Here is a 22,500-nt window from a genome sequence, read left to right as displayed (position 1 = left end):
GTCTGAATAAGGCATTATATAAATAAGGCATTTCTGTTTCAAAAATATATAAATTAGCAAAAAATTCTAAAAACCTGTTTTCACTTTCTCATTATGGGGTATTGCGTATAGATTTAGAATAAGGCTGTGAAGTAACAAAATGTGGAAAAAGGGAAGGTGTCTGAATATTTTCCAACTGCACTGTACCACGGGCCATAGGGCTCTTGTCAATAGTGCAATATATGGTAGGTATCGTAGGGGGTCATTTGGGACACTCATTCTGGTAAATACCCATTGATTTTGTGTTCCGTCTGAGGGCTGAGACACAGGGACAAGCAGTGGAAAGTGCTTACGATCCCTATCAGCACTAAGAGGCTGAAAGCCACACAGCTTGTCCTCATTACCATATTGACAGGCCTTTGTGCCACTTTCTGATCCTTTGTTGCCACTTTTAGGCCTAGTGTTACGGAGGATGGGGACATATTTTTGCAATTTTTTAAATAATATTACATCTGTAGGCATTACTTCCCCTCTATCTCCTCTTACCTTCTTTATTTCTTCCCTCTCTGTGTCCCCATCTTCTCTCTCTCTCTCTCTCTCTCTCTCTCTCTCTCTCTCTCTCAACCTGTGAAGGATTGAAACAACTGGCTGCTCTTCTCTAGGGAACATGAATTCCTGACTGTTCTCCCACTTCACATGACTCCTTTATATCTGCCCAGAGTGCCGGGCCAGACGCAACTTTATGAGAGGAAATAACTCTCAGACAGCATGTGGCATTCCTAACATACCCGGCTTGCATCACCGTTCTGTCACAGTGCTGTACTGTACCGATGTAGCTACCTCATCAGGATAGCTGAAGGATCCAGTGTGGGTTGATAATGGGTTGAAACAACAAGGGATTAACCTAAACTTGTCTAAAAAAGAAAAGCTAGTTTTCGTTGCAAAAAGTGTTCCGTTGAAAATACTTTTGCTTCGGTTTTCTGCAGTGTGCATGAATTAATACACCCCATATCTTTGGGGGTATTTTAGGCTAAACTATAAGCTGTAACTGCTAGAGGAACTGTGATTACATGCTTGTATTCCCTTCTCATGACCAAATCTATGGGAGTATTCATTGTTCAATATAGTCCTTTTGTATTTTGATATTTAACTGGCACATTGACACGAGAATGTCCTCCTCTGCCATGTTTGTTTTGTTTACTCTGTAATTCATAATCGGCCACAAAGTCTATCATGAATTTATTTTCTTCCCTAAAAGTCTAAGAAAGGATCACCTCCTTTCAGAGTTCATTCCATCGCTGCCACATTGAAAACCGCTCATCCCCTGTAGGTAAGCCTAACAGAACATACAGTATCCCAGTATTAGAAGAGAGAGAGAGAGCACTTCTCAGTCCTCTATGTTCTTGTTTCCTGGTGTTGTTTTCTGTTGGCTGTGACATCGTAACCTAGCTACAGTAGCTGAGCATCCAGCTATGGATGGAGGTTGGAGCAGTTAGAGGAGAGACAGGAGACACCATGAGGCTAGCCTGGTTACACATCTGTGCTGTCTTGCCAACTCCTATGGTCATTGCCGGCCAAAGGAGTTAGCAAGACAGCTCAAACAGAGATGGAACCAGGCTAGCCTCAGGGTGTCTCCTGTCTCTCCTCTAACTGCTAGCATGAAGCCCATTGCAGCCTGGGAAGAGTTCATCCTTGGAGAAGCATCACTCAGGTTCAGCCTACTGTAGTGTAGCCCCCCTCCCCGAGTTACACCTCCAACTCAGGGATAATCATAATCCCAATATTGGATACGGAGCACAACGCAGGCTTCCTCAACAAACCTGGTCTCAAATGACAGCCTATTTCCAATGGGCCCTGGTCAAAAGTAGCACCCTATATAGTGAATAGGCTGCCAATTGGGACACACACCTAGAATCAACCTAATGTGACCTATTCTTGTTTGTGTGAACCTTGAAAAATGTGACCTATTCTTGTTTGTGTGAACCTTAAAAAAAGAATGAAAGAAAATAATCACACACAAAAAAAAATATATATATATTTTTTTAAATCTTATTTTATTTGTCACATACACATGGTTAGCAGATGTTAATGTGAGTGTAGCGAAATGCTTGTGCTTCTAGATCCGACAATGCAGTAGTAACCAACGAGTAATCTAACCTAACAATTCCACAACTGCTACCTTATACACACAAGTGTATATATATATATACATATAGGTTGTATCCCCAATGGCACCCTATTCCCTGTGTAGTGCACTACTTTGGTCAAAAGTAGTGCACTAAGTAGGGAATACAAAGTAGTGCACTAAGTAGGGAATACAAAGTATTGCACTAAATAGGAAACAGATTGCCATTTGGGACGTATATTTGTCTGCACAGTCTGGCACATCCCCAGCTGATATATTCCAAATGAAGACATTTTAATAACCTTTTACTGCAGTGGACTAAATCAGGGTCCCACATAGTGTTTCTTGGTAGTCTTAAACAAAAGTATACACCTCATACACATGGATATGGACCTTAAAAAAGAAGACACCTGTACCATGTCAGATAAAGACTTGAAATGTATTACATTTTGAGTTTTCATTCCAATATTACACTTTATATACATCACAGAAGACTGAAATATAACAAAAAAGGTTTTCAACAAAACTAATAAAATAATGAAATGATGAAGAATATGAATAGCATTCCACCCATGAGGCCACTGGGCCATTTGACTGCAGGAAGGAGCTACACCTGTTCTCAAATGCACATCTGTTAGTAAAGAGCACATCAGTAATCAGATGATGGGATAGTTGTTGTTAGCGCTGTAGCTGCAGGAGAAAAAAAGACTAGTGCTCACAAAGCTGTGTTTTAGTAGCCTACATTCATCTATTACATGGCCTTGTGGAAAATAGAGGTGAAATATTTAAATCATTGTGGGATATTATTTAAAGCAAGGCAGTCAACTGTTCAAGTCATTATAAAACCAAACATATTTTACCTACACAATATAGTAGCCTAGCTAGGGTTGCAAAGCTACCGGTAGTTTACCAAAGTTACTGGAATCTTCAGTCAATTTGATCATTAAATTAACAGAAAATCTATAGCAATCTATCGTAACTTTGGTATGTAAAAAACGTATTCATACATGATATTGTTTTTGTTATATCTGTGTCTATATTGCCCATGAGTGTCTAGTAGATAGAACATATGGTTCAAGAGAAAATAGCCAAGTTAATGGATAAAGTATCTAATCAACAATTACATTATTTTCAATTAACTCTGCAACTTGTCCAACTATTGACTTTATTCACAACTGCCACCAGTTTGACGCCTAACATTGACAACAAATACATCTTGACATAGTGAAATAAATAAAAGTGTGCAGAGAAATAGAGGATAGGGATATTTCATGATGAAACCTTCTTATTAAACACCAATGGTATTCACTAAGTTCATGGTTTATATTTAGGATCATGTTTTACAGCTTTGTCATTCAATGTTTTAAAATCATCTTATTGAATTCATATATTTTACATGTGGTGAGGCCAGAGAGGGCCAGCGATAACTACAGACACATGTGGTGAGGCCAGAGAGGGCCAGCGATAACCACAGACACATGTGGTGAGGCCAGAGAGGGCCAGCGATAACTACAGACACATGTGGTGAGGCCAGAGAGGGCCAGCGATAACCACAGACACATGGTAATTGTGTGGCCAGAGAGGGCCAGCGATGGTGTGGCCAGAGAGGGCCAGCAATAACCACAGACACATGTGGTGAGGCCACAGACACAGACACATGTGGTGAGGCCAGAGAGGGCCAGCATAACTACAGACACATGGTGAGGCCAGACACATGTGGTGAGGCCAGAGAGGGCCAGCGATAACCACAGACACATGTGGTGAGGCCAGAGAGGGACAGCAATAACTACAGACACATGTGGTGAGGCCAGAGAGGGCCAGCGATAACTACAGACACATGGTGAGGCCAGAGATGACCAGCGATAACTACAGACACATGTGGTGAGGCCAGAGAGGGCCAGCGATAACTACAGACACATGGTGAGGCCAGAGAGGGCCAGCGATAACTACAGACACATGTGGTGAGGCCAGAGAGGGCCAGCGATAACTACAGACACATGTGGTGAGGCCAGAGAGGGCCAGCGATAACCACAGACACATGTGGTGAGGCCAGAGAGGGCCAGCGATAACTACAGACACATGTGGTGAGGCCAGAGAGGGCCAGCGATAACTACAGACACATGTGGTGAGGCCAGAGAGGGCCAGCGATAACTACAGACATATGTGGTGAGGCCAGAGAGGGCCAGCGATAACCACAGACACATGGTGAGGCCAAAAATGGTAATATGTATTGTAATAGATTACATAAAATCATTGTAAGATATCAAAATTCAGGTAGTTTACTGGTAAACTTCAAACTTTTCCAGTTATATACCCACCCTTTGCCACCTTAAGCCGAGCAAGCAGTGACAACAGCATACAGTAGGCCTAGCTACTGGAATTCATGGACATAAATAATATGCAGTACGTTACTGACATACTCCAACTGAACTTGTGATTCCAGGGAGCCCTCTAAGACGATTGTGGAAGGATCCCAAAAGCCCAGTATAATTCTGCAGCTTTACGGCAGGTCTTCACAGTGATCCCAGCTCTTTTGTTCTGAGCCATCATTGACTGAGCACCACTCTGTCTGTGGAGAGTTAAACTCTGGAGATCTGGGATGAATATGCTCCGACTGCCAGTCAATTAAGGATAAAGAAAAACAGAGAGGGTTTTAAAACAGCCGTGGGCCTGTGGAACAAACCAGAGAATATACTGTAGCCATAGTAACAACGCTTTCATAGATGTTGATTCACACTTTGTGGGTCAATGTACTGCTGTTTGTCACAAATGTATGAAGATATACTAAACATTAAACACATACAGTAAAACAGGATATGAATAGACGACTGAACCCCTTTCAACAACAAGTTGTGTCTGTCGATGCTCAAAGACCTATCAATAGTGACATTGGGTTTAGAGTGTGTATTGTGGTAACTACACTGTAGTAGTACAGTGATATTCCTGTCTAGGAAGTAGACCATGATCCTTTGTGGTGTTGTGTTATTATGTGTTAACCGTATGTTGATTTGTGTCCTACACCAGCATAGTGTAAAAGGCCAAGCCCTGGGTGATTACCCAGACGTAGAGGACCCATATTTCAGGCCCTGATCCCCCTCTCACACAGGACCACCCACAGGGTGGCTGGAGCACTGGGACACACAGGCAGCACACACACATACAGTACATACAGACATACAGGGACTTGTACAAGTATGAACACACACAGCAATTTATACAGTATATGAGAGAGAGAGAGAGAGAGAGAGAGAGAGAGAGAGTGAGAGTTCTCTCCCTGGTCTGAAATGTACGTTGACAGACTCGGTCTGAGTGCAAGACAGACAGCCTGCATGGTGCCTGGGGTACACTTGAGGAGAGAGGAGATCCCAGGAGAGGAAGGAATATGATGATGAGAGAGGGGGAGGAGAGAGGATGTGAGAAGAGAGGGAGAGAGTAGAGGAGGAGATGATGGGAGGAGAGAGGATAAGAGAGGGGAGGAGTTGGGAGTGGAGGATGGGAGACGTAGATGAGAGGAGACAGGAGGATAGAAGAGATGAGATGAAGAGGATATAGGAGTCTGGAGGAGCGGACAGGAGTGGAGAGAAGTGTAGAAGAGAGAGAAGAGGAGGAGAGGATGGTGCTGCAGAGCAAAGATTCTCCAGTAATCCTCATCAGGAACCACCAGGAGCAGGTCTAATGAAAAAACACAATGACCCCTAATTCTCCAAACCCTGGAATATATGAATATTCTATCTATTATTATTTTCCCAGTCATTCAATGCTACTGTTTCCATTCAACTTATGTTATTCAGATGTATACAGAACGAATGTTTAAGCTATAATGATGACTTTTAAAGAATAAGTGATTCATGTCTGTGGTTGTAATGGACATAATTAACTTTCAGATAGCTGGGTTTTGCTTAGTTCTGTCGTGTCCATTATGATGTGGCATATAACTACAATGGTTAAATGTCATTCTTTTCTATTCTGATGAGAACGTAATGCAAGTGAATAGCGCTTCTAATAGCGCCCTATATTTTTGGCAGAGACAAACACGTTGTAGATCAGAGAATATTTCTCCCTCCATACCTCATCCAGCACAGTCTTGCATTCATTTGAAACCTCATCAGCATCTAGCGACAGTGATAAACGAAGCACCTGCCTTCTGATCATCATTAGTATTTTCCTGTATGCATATAGCCTGGTTAAAACGGACTAAAGCTGTGAAACAGTGGTGAGCGTGATTCAGTCTGTTTTATCCAGGCTAGTATGCATGTATATGCAACTTCATCAATATGTAATCTATTTCAGTACAGTATGTTGCATCTCAAGTAGGGAATGTTTTTGTTTCCTTCTGGATGTTTCTCACCCGTTGTGCCAAAAATATCAGAGGCCAGAACGAGTTGTGTAACATTGATTTGAAATTCAGTCTAGTGAGCTGCTTCAGCTCTGCCCTGTGTGTGTTCTGAGATTCCCGCTGATAGATACACGAGGGACTACTGGTTATCTGTGGAAGAAGAGGAAAACACATCATCTCCCATCTCACCAGTGCAAGCATTCACCCAAAGCTTACATATACTCACCCACTGCACTTCATTTCAATTTACTATGCTCCTTCAGGTTTATTGTACTCCCCTGTCAACCACATAGTGGCGGATCCTCCTCAAAAATTAGAAATGCGAAGGGAGGGAAAAAAGTATATTTTTGTGCAAAAATCTGTTTGTAAGCGACATAATCCTATAATTAATTTTTCAGTGAGTGAACACGTGACTACGGTCACGTTGAAGTGTGTCTGGTTTGGTTATTATGAAATGAGAGAGAGAGATGTTGTGCTAAGTAGAGTTGGTGCCAAGTAAGAAAGTTAGGAGGTTAGGAAGTGCAGCTCAGTTTCCACCTCGTTTTGTGGGCAGTGAGCACATAGCCTGTCTTCTCTTGAGAGCCATGTCTGCCTACGGCGGCCTTTCTCAATAGCAAGGCTATGCTCACTGAGTCTGTCCATAGTCAAAGCTTTCCTTAATTTTGGGTCAGTCACAGTGGTCAGGTATTCTGCCGCTGTGTACTCTCTGTGTAGGGCCAAATAGCATTCTAGTTTGCTCTGTTTTTTTGTTAATTCTTTCCAATGTGTTAAGTAATTATCTTTTTGTTTTGTCATGATTTGGTTGGGTCTAATTGTGCTGTTGTCCTGGGGCTCTGTAGGGTGTGTTTGTGTTTGTGAACAGAGCCCGAGGACCAGCTTGCTTAGGGGACTCTTCTCCAGGTTCATCTCTCTGTAGGTGATGGCTTTGTTATGGAAGGTTTGTGAATCGCTTCCTTTTAGGTGGTTGTAGAATTTAACGGCTCTTTTCTGGATTTTGATAATTAGTGGGTATCGGCCTAATTCTGCTCTGCATGCATTATTTGGTGTTCTACGTTGTACACGGAGGATATTTTTGCAGAATTCTGCGTGCAGAATTTGGTGTTTGTCCCATTTTGTGAAGTCTTGGTTGGTGAGCGGACCCCAGACCTCACAACCATAAAGGGCAATGGGCTCTATGACTGATTCAAGTATTTTTAGCCAAATCCTAATTGGTATGTTGAAATTTATGTTTCTTTTGATGGCATAGAATGCCCTTCTTGCCTTGTCTCTCAGATCATTCACAGCTTTGTGGAAGTTATCTGTGGCGCTGATGTTTAGGCCAAGGTATGTATAGTTTTTTGTGTGCTCTAGGGCAACAGTGTCTAGATGGAATTTGTATTTGTGGTCCTGGTGACTGGACCTTTTTTGGAACACCATTATTTTGGTCTTACTGAGATTTACTGTCAGGGCCCAGGTCTGACAGAATCTGTGCATAAGATCTAGGTGCTGCTGTAGGCCCTCCTTGGTTGGTGACAGAAGCACCAGATCATCAGCAAACAGCAGACATTTGACTTCGGATTCTAGCAGGGGAGGCCGGGTGCTGCAGACTTTTCTAGTGCCCGCGCCAATTCGTTGATATATATGTTGAAGAGGGTGGGGCTTAAGCTGCATCCCTGTCTAACCCCACGACCCTGTGTGAAGAAATGTGTGTGTTTTTGCCAATTTTAACCGCACACTTGTTGTTTGTGTACATGGATTTTATAATGTCGTATGTTTTACCCCCAACACCACTTTCCATCAGTTTGTATAGCAGACCCTCATGCCAGATTGAGTCGAAGGCTTTTTTGAAATCAACAAAGCATGAGAAGACTTTGCCTTTGTTTTGGTTTGTTTGGTTGTCAATTAGGGTGTGCAGGGTGAATACATGGTCTGTTGTACGGTAATTTGGTAAAAAGCCAATTTGACATTTGCTCAGTACATTGTATGATGTTAAAGAGTTAAAGAGTTTTAGTATAGCCAATTGGAATTTGTTGTCTGTATATTTGATCATTTCATTGAGGATACCATCAACACCACAGGCCTTTTTGGGTTGGAGGGTTTTTATTTTGTCCTGTAACTCATTCAATGTAATTGGAGAATCCAGTGGGTTCTGGTAGTCTTTAATAGTTGATTCTAAGATCTGTATTTGATCATGTATATGTTTTTGCTCTTTATTCTTTGTTATAGAGCCAAAAAGATTGGAGAAGTGGTTTACCCATACATCTCCATTTTGGATAGATAATTCTTCGTGTTGTTGTTTGTTTAGTGTTTTCCAATTTTCCCAGAAGTGGTTAGAGTCTATGGATTCTTCAATTGCATTGAGCTGATTTCTGACATGCTGTTCCTTCTTTTTCCGTAGTGTATTTCTGTATTGTTTTAGTGATTCACCATAGTGAAGGCGTAGACTCAGGTTTTCCGGGTCTCTATGTTTTTGGTTGGACAGGTTTCTCAATTTCTTTCTTAGATTTTTGCATTCTTCATCAAACCATTTGTCATTATTGTTAATTTTCTTCGGTTTTCTATTTGAGATTTTTAGATTTGATAGGGAAGCTGAGAGGTCAAATATACTGTTAAGATCTTCTACTGCCAAGTTTACACCTTCACTATTACAGTGGAACGTTTTACCCAGGAAATTGTCTAAAAGGGATTGAATTTGTTGTTGCCTAATTGTTTTTTGGTAGGTTTCCAAACTGCATTCCTTCCATCTATAGCATTTCTTAATGTTACTCAGTTCCTTTGCCTTTGATGCCTCATGATTGAGTATTGCTCTGTTTAAGTAGACTGTGATTTTGCTGTGGTCTGATAGGGGTGTCAGTGGGCTGACTGTGAACGCTCTGAGAGACTCTGGGTTGAGGTCAGTGATAAAGTAGTCTACAGTACTACTGCCAAGAGATGAGCTATAGGTGTACCTACCATAGGAGTCCCCTCGAAGCCTACCGTTGACTATGTACATACCCAGCGTGCGACAGAGCTGCAGAAGTTGTGACCCGTTTTTGTTGGTTATGTTGTCATAGTTGTGCCTAGGGGGGCATATGTGGGAGGGAATGCTGTCACCTCCAGGCAGGTGTTTGTCCCCCTGTGTGCTGAGGGTGTCAGGTTCTTGTCCGGTTCTGGCATTTAGGTCGCCACAGACTAGTACATGTCCCTGGGCCTGGAAATTATTGATTTCCCCCTACAGGATGGAGAAGCTGTCTTCATTAAAATATGGGGATTCTAGTGGGGGGATATAGGTAGCACACAGGAGGACATTTTTCTCTGTTAGGATAATTTCCTTTTGAATTTCTAGCCAAATGTAGAATGATTAATTTAATGGAGTGAGTTAGGTCTGCTCTATACCAAATTAGCATACTCCCTGAGTCCCTTCCCTGTTTCACACCTGGTAGTTTGGTGGATGGGACTACCAGCTCTCTGTAACCTAGAGGGCAACCAGTGGGTCCGTCTCCTCTATACCAGGTTTCTTGCAGGATGACAATGTCTGTATTACCGATTTCTTTGGTGAAGTCCGGGTTTCTGCTCTTTAGGCCAAAGGCAGATGACCTCAGGCCTTGGATATTCCAGGATGATATAGTGAAGGCTTTGTGTTCCATAAAGTGTCCAATGTTGTTGGTCATGGTTTGGCCTCAGGCCAGTAAGTGTGAGCAGAGCCTGCTGAGCATCTGGTACATGCCATTGGCTTGGGCGAGTGTGAGAGTGGGGGTTGGGACTGTTTGCCCGCTCACTACCTGGGCGTATGTGTGGCTTCCATGTTGAGGCCCTCTTTGCGGGGGTGGGGTGCATGGGGTGGGCAGGAGTGGCATAGGTCTGATCTGAGGGGGCCTAAATGGGGTGTGGGCATGGTTGACGTGGGGGGGTGTTGATTGGTTGGGGTGGGGGTGTGGATGTGTCTGGGTGTACTGTGGTCTGGATGTAATTCCTCTTGGCGTGGGTCCTCTATGTGTAGGTCCAGGATGGGGTCCTGCAGATCTGGGAGGGTGTCTCGCTGGTCTGGGTGGGGTGTCTATTGATCTGTTGCTCCTGTGTGAAGTGTTGGGGATACGTTTGAGAGCGATGTCCTTTAGAGTCCGGGCAAAGGTGGGCACTGCTGCCTTGTAGAGGTGGACCTGGTCATAGAGGCTGTACAAGTCCAGGGTGGAGTGGTGGGCCAGGAAAACATTTGGTTTTGAGGCACAGTCACGGGAAATACTTGTGTTTACCCGCTGTATTGTGGCAGGGTGGAAGTCTTTTCGTGGTAGCAGGGTGGAGATAACCACTTGTGCGTTGGGGAAAGTAGAGGAAGCCTTTTCAATCACTCCCTTCAGTGCTGTGGCCACCCTTTCCTGCTGTGCTCTCAGGTCGTTTGTGCCTGTGTGTATTATTATGTGGCTGGGTGAACCTAGTTGGTCCTCAAACAGAAGGTCGAGGGCGCGCTGGGTGTTTGGACACCAGAGTTTAGACACACTGTGTTTGGGAAAGAGTTTTTTTTCTTCTATATATTTCCCATTTGAGTCCATAAGTAGTACAATCTGTGTCTTGTGTTTGCCCTCAGTGGGTGTGAGGGGGTTGTCAGAAGGGCTATCAGGGTGGCTGACAGGGGGGGTGCTCAGAGGGGGTGAGAGCCGCTGGGCTTGTGGTTCTTTATTTGTCTGTTCTGCTGTGATGTCGACTCTATGGTCAGGGTCTGGTGTGGACTGTTCTGCTGTGGTGTCGAGACTTTTGTCAGGTGCTGAGGTGGGCTGTTCTGCTGGCTTCTCTGTGGGGGTGGCCACCTCTCTAGTGGGTTGTTCTCTGTCACACGCCGTCCCCCTCAACCTCTCCTCCGTCCCCCTCACCCTCTCCTCCATCCCCCTCAACCTCTCCTCCACCAGCAGTCTGATCCTCTCCTCTAATGCTCTGTTCTTCTCCTGATTCTGCTCTTTCTCCTGTTGAAGTTGTCTCACCACAGTCCAGAGTGCAGATATATCTCTGTCTACCTCCAGCTCTCCGGGTCTGGTTATGGGGGTGTTGTTGTGCTGGACTGTTGTCTGGGTCTGTGCTGACTGAAGTGTAATCACCTGCTGTTCACCAGCTCCACCTGTAATCACCAGCTCCACCTGTCTTACCTCCAGCTGGGTGAATTTGTCCTTCATTTCAATGAGGGAGTGGTAGTCTGTGCTGGGAGGTTGACTCTCTGCTGGGGGTTGCTCGTCTGTGTGTTTACATAATGAAGAGGTCTGGTCTGACCCACTCGGGGTGGGGGTATCTTTATCAAGGGAGAGCTTCTCCTGTTGGGCTAATTCTTTGATTAGGTGAAAGTCCAGCTGAAACTGTTTGGGGTTACCCTGTACCATTACTGTTCCGGACTTATAGATATTTATATTACCTGACTCAGAGTCCTCGTTATCAAGTATTCTGAGTTTCCACCCCTCGTTAACCTCCCCTCTCTTAACAAAGGGGTAGTGTGCTAATATAGCACTGTGCCATGCCAGGGGATGGTTTGTGTGGAAGATAAGGTTGCTGATGTTCCCATTTTTTGTAATAGTCAGCAAAAAGTGTCTCTTGATTTTCCATAAGGAGCTTCATTTTGTAGTCTTTTCTTGATTTATCATTCTTTACATGCACAGGGTACTGTATTTTAATTACCTCTGAACAGCGGGAGGGAGCTTCTAAGGCCTCTCCATTTGGTTGGGGTAGACTGTGTGACTCTCCTGCCATTGTTGGGCTAATGGTCTTTGACACCACTCACTTGACACGTCAGTGCTAGTTGAAGCTGTATCAAGCTTGGCAGAATTATGTTAGAATTCAGTCCTTATAAAGTAATGTTGTGTATTTTCTTCTTGGCTTTTGGAAATAAAATATAGTTTCAGACTAAACATTACTCACTCAGTTCCAGGTTGGATGGTGTTTTCAGGTTTCTGTTGTTTTCCAGAGAATTTGCTGTATAGGGTAATAAATCCTTGGTATAGTTGTGAACCTTCCAGGTGGTTCCGTAATTCCGTCCAAAATCAGGTTGTAGGTTTTAAGTTTTGATTTCTCTCTCTAACCATTCCTCTCAGTCTTTCTCCCCCATTTCTCTTTGTCTCTCTCCCTCTCGATCTACCTATCTCTCTCTGTTCCTGTCTCAGTGTGGGCATACAGGAAGCAATTACTTAGGGAACCTCATTGTTTGTCATTGGCTCCAGAGAGGCGCACTGGTCTAAGGCACTGCATCTCAGTGCCAGAGGTGTCACTACAGACACCCTGGTTCGATTCCAGGCAACAACAACTGCCCGAGTTACACTAGGAACGCATAATCCCTCCATCAGTGCTCAGACTGTCCGGTATAGGCTGAGAGAGGCTGGACTGAAGGCTTGTAGGCCTGTTGTAAGGCAGGTCCTCACCAGACAATAACGTTGCCTATGGGCACAAACCCACCGTTGCTGGACCAGACAGGACTTGCAAAAAGAGCTCTTCACTGACGAGTCACGGTTTTGTCTCACCGGGGTAGTTGGTAGGATTCGTGTTTATCGATGAAGGAATGAGCGTTACACTGAGGCCTGTACTCTGGAGCGGGATCGATTTGGAGGTGGAGTGTCCGTCATGGTCTGGGGCGGTGTGTCAGTTAAGAACAAACTCTTATTTACAATGACGGCCTCTCCCCCACTCTTCACCCTCCCTTCCTTCCTCCCTCCCTCATATGATCCTATCACAGGCCCAGACAAAGATGCCTGTCAGATGGGGGTCTTACATTTGCTGTGGATTACATATAGATGATGGATCTCCCCTAGTGCTCCAGCCCTCCCTCTCACCTTAACTCCTTCCCGCCCTCCTTCCCTCCCCTTACAGTAGCTGGCTGGAGGTGCAGCAGTAATGAAATGTCATTGCAAGGTCACTCAGAGCCTTGCGGTACACTGCTGCAGTGGGGGGGCAGAGTGTGTTATCCTGCAGCCTTATCATTGTTTGCACCATGCAGCTGAGCTAACCAGCTGAGCTAACCATACATGACTACCTCTAGATCCAGTATGGAGGGGAACACACACAGGAACCTCAATGCACCTCACCATGGCTTTAGGGCTGTTCAGCAGGTGCAGTCCTATACTGTACATGTACGCTTTACAGCTGGCAGAGACTGGCTGGAACACACTGGAAACCACTGACGTTATACTGACCAGTCTGTCTGTATGTATGTCACTCATCCCTCCCGCCCAGTGGGCTCACATCGCCGCCAACGACGGAAGGAAAGAAAGGAAATTTGTCGACTTGTGGGCCAACCAATCAGCTACACCCACTGGGATGGGGGCAAACCCCATAACAGAAAAACGGGGAGGAATGTGTATCCACGAACCAGCACAGTAACTGGTTCTATGACCAATGTCTCAAAAAACAAGTCATCATATGTGAGACCAAAAGACCTCAGCTCTGTTTGACAAGCCAGCCATGCTTCGCAAACATCAAGAGGGTTGTAATGGAGATGTTTGTGGGAAAATCTGTAAAGGATACTACGTGGATAATCAGCTAAATGTACCTGGTCTCATAACAAAATCAAGGCTGTTGGATGAAAATATCAGTTATTTTAGGCCTTTTGTTTCTGTGATTCTATGCCCATCGTTCCTTAATAAAAGCTTTATAATAAGCCTCACGATTATTTGTCTACATTTGTCATTGACTGAGTGCTGGCCTTTGTCCCCTTTTATTCTGCCATTAAATATTTCTGTTGAGCATGTGTAGGTGACAGCCTGCAGACGGCACATCGAAAAGAAAAGGAAAAGACACTAGGACCATTGTATTCTATCAGAAGCGTTCATCCTCTTGCCCACATATGAAAGCAGCATACCTTGCCTCTTCCACTGAATCAGAGTTCAGTCGTTTTTCTTCCCTTTTACCTCTGCATTGTCAAAGTTGTCTACACACAGGTCCAATTGTGCTTGTCCAGCACTGTTGAACCTGCCGTCTGTGACTTACGTAATCCTATCTGTCTGCCTTGTTTTGTGCTGTTTTATAGGACAGCGGGTGAGAAAGAACAAATAAGTAATCCCTCAGAGGTAAAAGGAGGGATTCCAGAAATCCAACCGATAGCTCTGCTACTTCCTTATCAGCTTGATGAAGAGCTAGTTTTGTACAGGGTCAACAAATAGTGAAACCTCCCATTTTATTCACTTGATCTATTTTCTTTTTTCGATTCATACATTGAGTATAAATGGAGTTACAAATATTTGACCACTACCGTGTCCATATAAGGAAGTACCTCAGCTGCCATTACTGTTTGACTCGTTCTATGGGGTCAGACTGATGCTAAAGTGTTCTCTCTTTTTTACTGTGTGACATCTCTGCTGCCCTCTCCCTGTCACTAAGAGAGAGTGGGTGGGAGGGGGGAGGGAAAGAGCATGAGAGAGGGAGAAAGAAAGGGAATGGGAGAAAGGGTGAGAACGAGGAAGGTAGAGATAAAGAGGGAGAGAGAGAGAGAGGGACAGGATATGAATGAATCACCAAAGCCTGTGTCTTAGCTGGTAGTGCTAGCCCTCCATCTCTTTCTCTCTCTCTCTCTCTCTCTCTCTCCCTCCCTCTCTCTCTCTCTCTCTCCCTCTCTCTCTCTCCCTCCCTCTCTCTCTCTCTCTCTCCCTCCCCCTCTCTCTCTCTCTCTCTCTCTCCCCCCCTCTCTCTCTCTCTCCCCCTCTCTCTCTCTCTCTCTCTCTCTCTCTCTCTCTCTCTCTCTCCCTCCCTCCCTCCCTCCTTCTCAGATACATTAATAAAGTACACTGAGTACAGTATTGGCCTGGCTAGATCTGGTAAGCACAAGCAGGACCATGGAAAAGTTTCAGTCATCACATCTCCTACACAAAGCAGGCTTTTCAGCCTCAATCCCCTGATACAACTGGTCCACAGATGGAGACTCAGAGAAGGATATGTGTTTTCTCAACTGCACTTGTCCTCAAGTGACTGTATGGCTGGTTGTTTGTGTCAGTTAAGTGCAATACTGTTTAAGTCTGTGTAAAATGTATATCACTACATCTAAAACGGTGAATATACAGTACAGAGTGTACAAAACATTACGAACACCTTCAAAATATTGAGTTGCACCCCCAATTTGCTCTCAGAACAGCCTCAATTAATCGGGGCATGAACTCCACAGGGTGTCGAAAGCATTCCACAGTTGTGTCAAGTTGTCTGGATGTCCTTTGGGTGGTGGACCATTCTTGATACACATGGGAAACTGTTGAGCGTGAAAACTCCTGCAGCGTTGCAGTTCTTGACACAAACCGGTGCGCCTGGCACCTACAACCATTCCCTGGTCAAAGGCAATTACATGTTTTGTTTGGCCAATTCACCCTCTGAATGACACACAGACACAATCCATGTCTCAATTGTCTCAAGGCTTAAAAATCCCTCTTTAACTTGTCTCCTCCTTTCCATCTACACTGATTAAAGTGGATTTAACAAGTGACATCAATAAGGGATCATATCTTTCACTTGGATTCAACTGGTCAGTCTATGTCATGTTCCTAATGTTTTGTACACTCAGTGGAGATGGAAGTTGATATTATGTAATGGACAATGCATTTAGGAGGTCACACTTTTGAATTACTTTTCAAGTTGTGAAGTGAGAAGCAGTTGACATGCATCACAGTGTCCCTGAGGTGTACCAATATCATCAGCACATCCTGTGTGTGTGTGTGTGTGTGTGTGTGTGTGTGTGTGTGTGTGTGTGTGTGTGTGTGTGTGTGTGTGTGTGTGTGTGTGTGTGTGTGTGTGTGTGTGTGTGTGTGTGTGTGTGTGTGTGTGTGTGTGTGTGTGTGTGTGTGTGTGTGTGTGTGTGTGTGGAGAGGGTAGGTTCTACACTGTAGTAGCTCCCAGTGTTGTTAGTGAAGATGACATTTTTTGAGAAAGGTATTTTTTGTTCCTTGAGAATGTAGCCTGCTCTGAAAATACTCCATCAGACTGGACCAAGACCTTTCTTCTACTGTTGAGACAAGCAAGACCTTTCTGTCAGTGCTATTCTGAAACACATTCAGTCTGAAACACAACTCACATGGCCAGTTTGAAGTATTCTTATCTAACTTCTGTTTGACAGCGTCTTACTGACTGTGGCAATCAGACACGTCTTGACTTCTGAATGAAAAAGCTCTTACCATTTCCATTAAGGCTACAGAATGATACCGACAGAGCACTTCAAATCAGCATCCTTTTGTCTGCCTTTTTACTACCTCTGTGGTAATCTAGTGTTGATAAGGGGCTTGATATGGTGACTTAAATGGCAGGCAGGTGTGTCACAGTGCATTATGGAGTACCACCGTTATGAGGTCACCTTTAGAATCCTGGACCTACCCTTTCCTCAGGTGTGTCACGGTGCATTATGGAGTACCACCGTTATGAGGTCACCTTTAGAATCCTGGACCTACCCTTTCCTCAGGTGTGTCACGGTGCATTATGGAGTACCACCGTTATGAGGTCACCTTTAGAATCCTGGACCTACCCTTTCCTCAGGTGTGTCACGGTGCATTATGGTGTACCACCGTTATGAGGTCACCTTTAGAATCCTTTAGAATCCTGGACCTACCCTTTCCTCAGGTGTGTCACGGTGCATTATGGAGTACCACCGTTATGAGGTCACCTTTAGAATCCTGGACCTACCCTTTCCTCAGGTGTGTCACGGTGCATTATGGAGTACCACCGTTATGAGGTCACCTTTAGAATCCTGGACCTACCCTTTCCTCAGGTGTGTCACGGTGCATTATGGAGTACCACCGTTATGAGGTCACCCTGGACCTACACTTTCCTCAGGTTTAGAATCCTGGACCTACACTTTCCTCAGGTGTGTCACGGTGCATTATGGAGTACCACCGTTATGAGGTCACCTTTAGAATCCTGGACCTACCCTTTCCTCAGGTGTGTCACGGTGCATTATGGAGTACCACCGTTATGAGGTCACCTTTAGAATCCTGGACCTACCCTTTCCTCAGCTGTGTCACGGTGCATTATGGAGTACCACCGTTATGAGGTCAACTTTAGAATCCTGGACCTACCCTTTCCTCAGGTGTGTCACGGTGCATTATGGTGTACCACCGTTATGAGGTCACCTTTAGAATCCTGGACCTACCCTTTCCTCAGGTGTGTCACGGTGCATTATGGAGTACCGCCGTTATGAGGTCACCTTTAGAATCCTGGACCTACACTTTCCTCAGGTGTGTCACGGTGCATTATGGTGTACCACCGTTATGAGGTCACCTTTAGAATCCTGGACCTACCCTTTCCTCAGGTGGGTCACGGTGCATTATGGAGTACCACCGTACCACCGTTATGAGGTCACCTTTAGAATCCTGGACCTACCCTTTCCTCAGGTGTGTCACCGGTGCATTTAGAATCCTGGACCACCGTTATGGAGTACCACCGTCACCTTTAGAATCCTGGACCTACCCTTTCCTCAGGTGTGTCACGGTGCATTATGGAGTACCACCGTTATGAGGTCACCTTTAGAATCCTGGACCTACCCTTTCCTCAGGTGTGTCACGGTGCATTATGGAGTACCACCGTTATGAGGTCACCTTTAGAATCCTGGACCTACCCTTTCCTCAGGTGTGTCACCACCGGTGCATTATGGAGTACCACCGTTATGAGGTCACCTTTAGAATCCTGGACCTACCCTTTCCTCAGGTGTGTCACGGTGCATTATGGTGTACCACCGTTATGAGGTCACCTTTAGAATCCTGGACCTACCCTTTCCTCAGGTGTGTCACGGTGCATTATGGAGTACCACCGTTATGAGGTCACCTTTAGAATCCTGGACCTACCCTTTCCTCAGGTGTGTCACGGTGCATTATGGAGTACCACCGTTATGAGGTCACCTTTAGAATCCTGGACCTACCCTTTCCTCAGGTGTGTCACGGTGCATTATGGTGTACCACCGTTATGAGGTCACCTTTAGAATCCTGGACCTACCCTTTCCTCAGGTGTGTCACGGTGCATTATGGAGTACCACCGTTATGAGGTCACCTTTAGAATCCTGGACCTACCCTTTCCTCAGGTGTGTCACGGTGCATTATGGTGTACCACCGTTATGAGGTCACCTTTAGAATCCTGGACCTACCCTTTCCTCAGGTGTGTCACGGTGCATTATGGAGTACCACCGTTATGAGGTCACCTTTAGAATCCTGGACCTACCCCTTTCCTCAGGTGTGTCACCTGGACCTACCCTTTCCTCAGGTGTGTCACGGTGCATTATGGAGTACCACCGTTATGAGGTCACCTTTAGAATCCTGGACCTACCCTTTCCTCAGGTGTGTCACGGTGCATTATGGAGTACCACCGTTATGAGGTCACCTTTTCCTCAGGTGTGTCACGGTCATTATGAATCCTTTAGAATCCTGGACCTACCCTTTCCTCAGGTGTGTCACGGTGCATTATGGTGTACCACCGTTATGAGGTCACCTTTAGAATCCTGGACCTACCCTTTCCTCAGGTGTGTCACGGTGCATTATGGAGTACCACCGTTATGAGGTCACCTTTAGAATCCTGGACCTACCCTTTCCTCAGGTGTGTCACCTTTAGAATCCTGGACATTTTCCTCAGGTGGACCGTTATGAGGTCACCTTTACCTGGACCTACCCTTTCCTCAGGTGTGTCAGGTGCATTATGGTGTACCACCGTTATGAGGTCACCTTTAGAATCCTGGACCTACCCTTTCCTCAGGTGTGTCACGGTCCTCAGGTGTGTCACTTTCCTCAGGTGCATTATGGTGTACCACCTTTATAAGGTCACCTTTAGAATCCTGGACCTACCCTTTCCTCAGGTGTGCCACGGTGCATTATGGTATACCACCGTTATGAGGTCACCTTTAGAATCCTTTAGAATCCTGGACCTACCCTTTCCTCAGGTGTGTCACGGTGCATTATGGTGTACCACCGTTATGAGGTCACCTTTAGAATCCTGGACCTACCCTTTCCTCAGGTGTGCAGTGTTGCCTTTTATACTCTCCTGAATCAGTCTGCTACGTCTCGTTTATTCCCCCTCCCATCCGCAAATAAAAACTTTTCTTCCCTTTGGGTCGGGGAGAAATCGAATAGATCATAATAGTGGCTGTGGGATTTACGGTTAAAAGGGAGCTTGCCTGACATAGAAAGAATAGGATGTAAGATCTTTTCCATTACGGACTTGGCAGTGCTGGGGTTGTCAGGCGAGGTGGATGCATCCCCACCCTGGAATGGCTGGAGGGAGACGAAACAGAGGAAGGGAATGAGGGAGGAAGGAAGAAGGAGAAGAAGAAAGGACTGGGTAATGTGGAATATGGGTTTGTGCTAGCATAATATGGTGGTAATGGGACAGGTTAAGGCCAGGTGTGAGTGTCTGTGTGTGCGTCTGTCTGCATGCGTTCTTGTGTGCCTCCATGTACAGTGCCACCCTAGATACTCTGTGCAGACAGACAGACAGACAGACAGACAGACAGACAGACAGACAGACAGACAGACAGACAGACAGACAGACAGACAGACAGACAGACAGACAGACAGACAGACAGACAGACAGACAGTATCAGCAGCCCCAAGCAGCACCAGCAACAGCAGCTGACTCAGGCCAATGTCCATGTGTCCTGTCTGCCTGCCTGAGGGGCTGAAGGAGTTGCTACAGGATATGAACAGGAAACTCAAGCAGCCGTGTGGCTCACTGCTCTACTGCTGGGTCCCGATGTCTTAAACCGGCTGTGTCCCAAATGGCACCCTAGTCCCTTTATGGTGTGCTAGGGAAAAGAGGGACAATTCAGACATGCACATCTGGCCAGCCTGCTCCCAGACTGGAACTATGAATGTTAGCTATAGATATGCAGATAGATCTAAATGCAGTCACTTGCGGGAAATCTTGGTTACTCACATTCATAAATAATTTCAAATGATTTCACATTCCTTTGCACTTTAGGAAAACGTTCACTACATTGTCCTACTGTATCTTTTCAGTGCTGGAGAACTCTGGTGCTCGTGACCTTGAATGTTCAATCAATCAATCAAATGTATTTTAGAAAGACTTTTTTTTACACCAGCACTTGTGCTTTACAGATACCCACATTACAGATACCCACTTTACAGATACCCACTTTACAGATACCCACTTTACAGATACCCACTTGTGCTTTACAGATACCCACTTTATAGATACCCACTTTACAGTTACCCACTTTACAGATACCCACTTGTGCTTTACATATACCCACTTTACAGATACCCACTTGTGCTTTACAGATACCCACTTTACAGATACCCACATTACAGATACCCACTTTACAAATACCCACTCTACAGATACCCACTTGTGCTTTACAGATACCCACTTTACAGATACCTACTTTACAGATACCCACTTGTGCTTTACAGATACCCACTTTATAGATACCCACTTGTGCTTTACAGATACCCACATTACAGATACCCACTTTACAGATACCCACTTTACAGATACCCACTTTACAGATACCCACTTTACAGATACCCACTTTACAGATACCCACTTTACAGATACCCACTTGTGCTTTACAGATACCCACTTTATAGATACCCACTTTACAGATACCCACTTTACAGATACCCACTTGTGCTTTACATATACCCACTTTACAGATACCCACTTGTGCTTTACAGATACCCACTTTACAGATACCCACATTTACAGATACCCACTTTACAAATACCCACTTTACTACAGATACCCACTTGTGCTTTACAGATACCCACTTTACAGATACCTACTTTACAGATACCCACTTGTGCTTTACAGATACCCACTTTATAGATACCCACTTGTGCTTTATAGATACCCACTTTACAGATACCCACTTTACAGATACCCACTTGTGCTTTACATATACCCACTTTACAGATACCCACTTGTGCTTTACAGATACCCACTTTACAGATACCTACTTTACAGATACCCACTTGTGCTTTACAGATACCCTCTTTATAGATACCCACTTGTGCTTTATAGATACCCACTTTACAGATACCCACTTGTGCTTTACAGATACCCACTTGTGCTTTACAGATAGCACAAGTGGGTATCTGTAAAGTGGCTTTACAGATACCCACTTGTGCTTTACAGATACCCTCTTTATAGATACCCACTTGTGCTTTATAGATACCACTTTACAGATACCCACTTTACAGATACCCACTTGTGCTTTACAGATACCCACTTTACAGATACCCACTTGTGCTTTACAGATACCCACTTTACAGATAACCACTTGTGCTTTACAGATACCCACTTTACAGATACCCACTTGTGCTTTACAGATACCCAGCCTAAACCACAAAGAGCAACCAATGCAGATGCAGAAGCACAGTGGTTAGAAAAATCTCCCTAGAAGGCTGGAACCTAGGAAGAAACCTAGAGAGGAACCAGGCTCCGAGGGGCCAGTCCTCTTCTGGTTGTGCCCGGTGGAGGGTACATGTGGCCATTAAGGCTACAGTAGATGACCAGCAGGGTCAAATAAAGACAGACAGTTGTGCTTCATACTGAACAAGATTTTGTTAATGCTAACATTCCTCTAATGGTGCCTTGACCTTTGTGTCTTCCAGGCAGACCAGGGAACAGGAGACACCCCCGGACTTCTTCTACTTCTCTGATCTGGAGAGACACAACGCTGAGATCGCTGCCTTTCATCTGGACAGGTGTGTGTGTGTGTGTGTGTGTGTGTGTGTGTGTGTGTGTGTGTGTGTGTGTGTGTGTGTGTGTGTGTGTGTGTGTGTGTGTGTGTGTGTGTGTGTGCGTGTGTGCGTGTGTGTGCTTGGGTGTGAGTTTGTGTGCGTGTACACCATGTGTGGAGTTGCCGGCATGACTAACACACACATCAAATGTTCGTTTTTTTTGGGGGGGGGTAAATCAGCTTTAATACTGCAGACAGATTGTGGATTCTGTCAATGTAATTATCTACATAATTTCCAATATATATTTTAGATATATATATATCTTTTTTAAATGTAATTTGACATAAGTTCTCTTGATTTATTTTTATCCCACCCTACCAACAACCCCTCCCATCTATATTAAATAACCATCCAGTCTTGACTTCTACTTGAGATGTTTCACAAAATTTCTGAACCTTTCTATTCTCATAGTTTGCACT

General features: G+C 44.8%; 1 protein-coding gene across 1 annotated transcript in view; it reads left to right on the top strand.

The window, feature by feature from the left end:
• Window positions 1–22,500, top strand: part of LOC112241972 (extracellular serine/threonine protein kinase FAM20C-like) — a 96,116-nt gene that overhangs the window by 44,690 nt on the left and 28,926 nt on the right. Inside the window, exon 4 of the mRNA XM_042317157.1 lies at window positions 21,953–22,045. Coding sequence (XP_042173091.1) covers window positions 21,953–22,045 — 93 coding nt within the window. The remainder of the gene's footprint in view (window positions 1–21,952; window positions 22,046–22,500) is intronic.

Source organism: Oncorhynchus tshawytscha, unplaced genomic scaffold (genome assembly GCF_018296145.1).
Source record: "Oncorhynchus tshawytscha isolate Ot180627B unplaced genomic scaffold, Otsh_v2.0 Un_contig_636_pilon_pilon, whole genome shotgun sequence".
Lineage (NCBI taxonomy): Eukaryota > Metazoa > Chordata > Actinopteri > Salmoniformes > Salmonidae > Oncorhynchus > Oncorhynchus tshawytscha.
The sequence above is the reverse complement of the archived record's forward strand: the minus strand, read 5'-3'. Positions and strand labels throughout refer to the sequence as shown.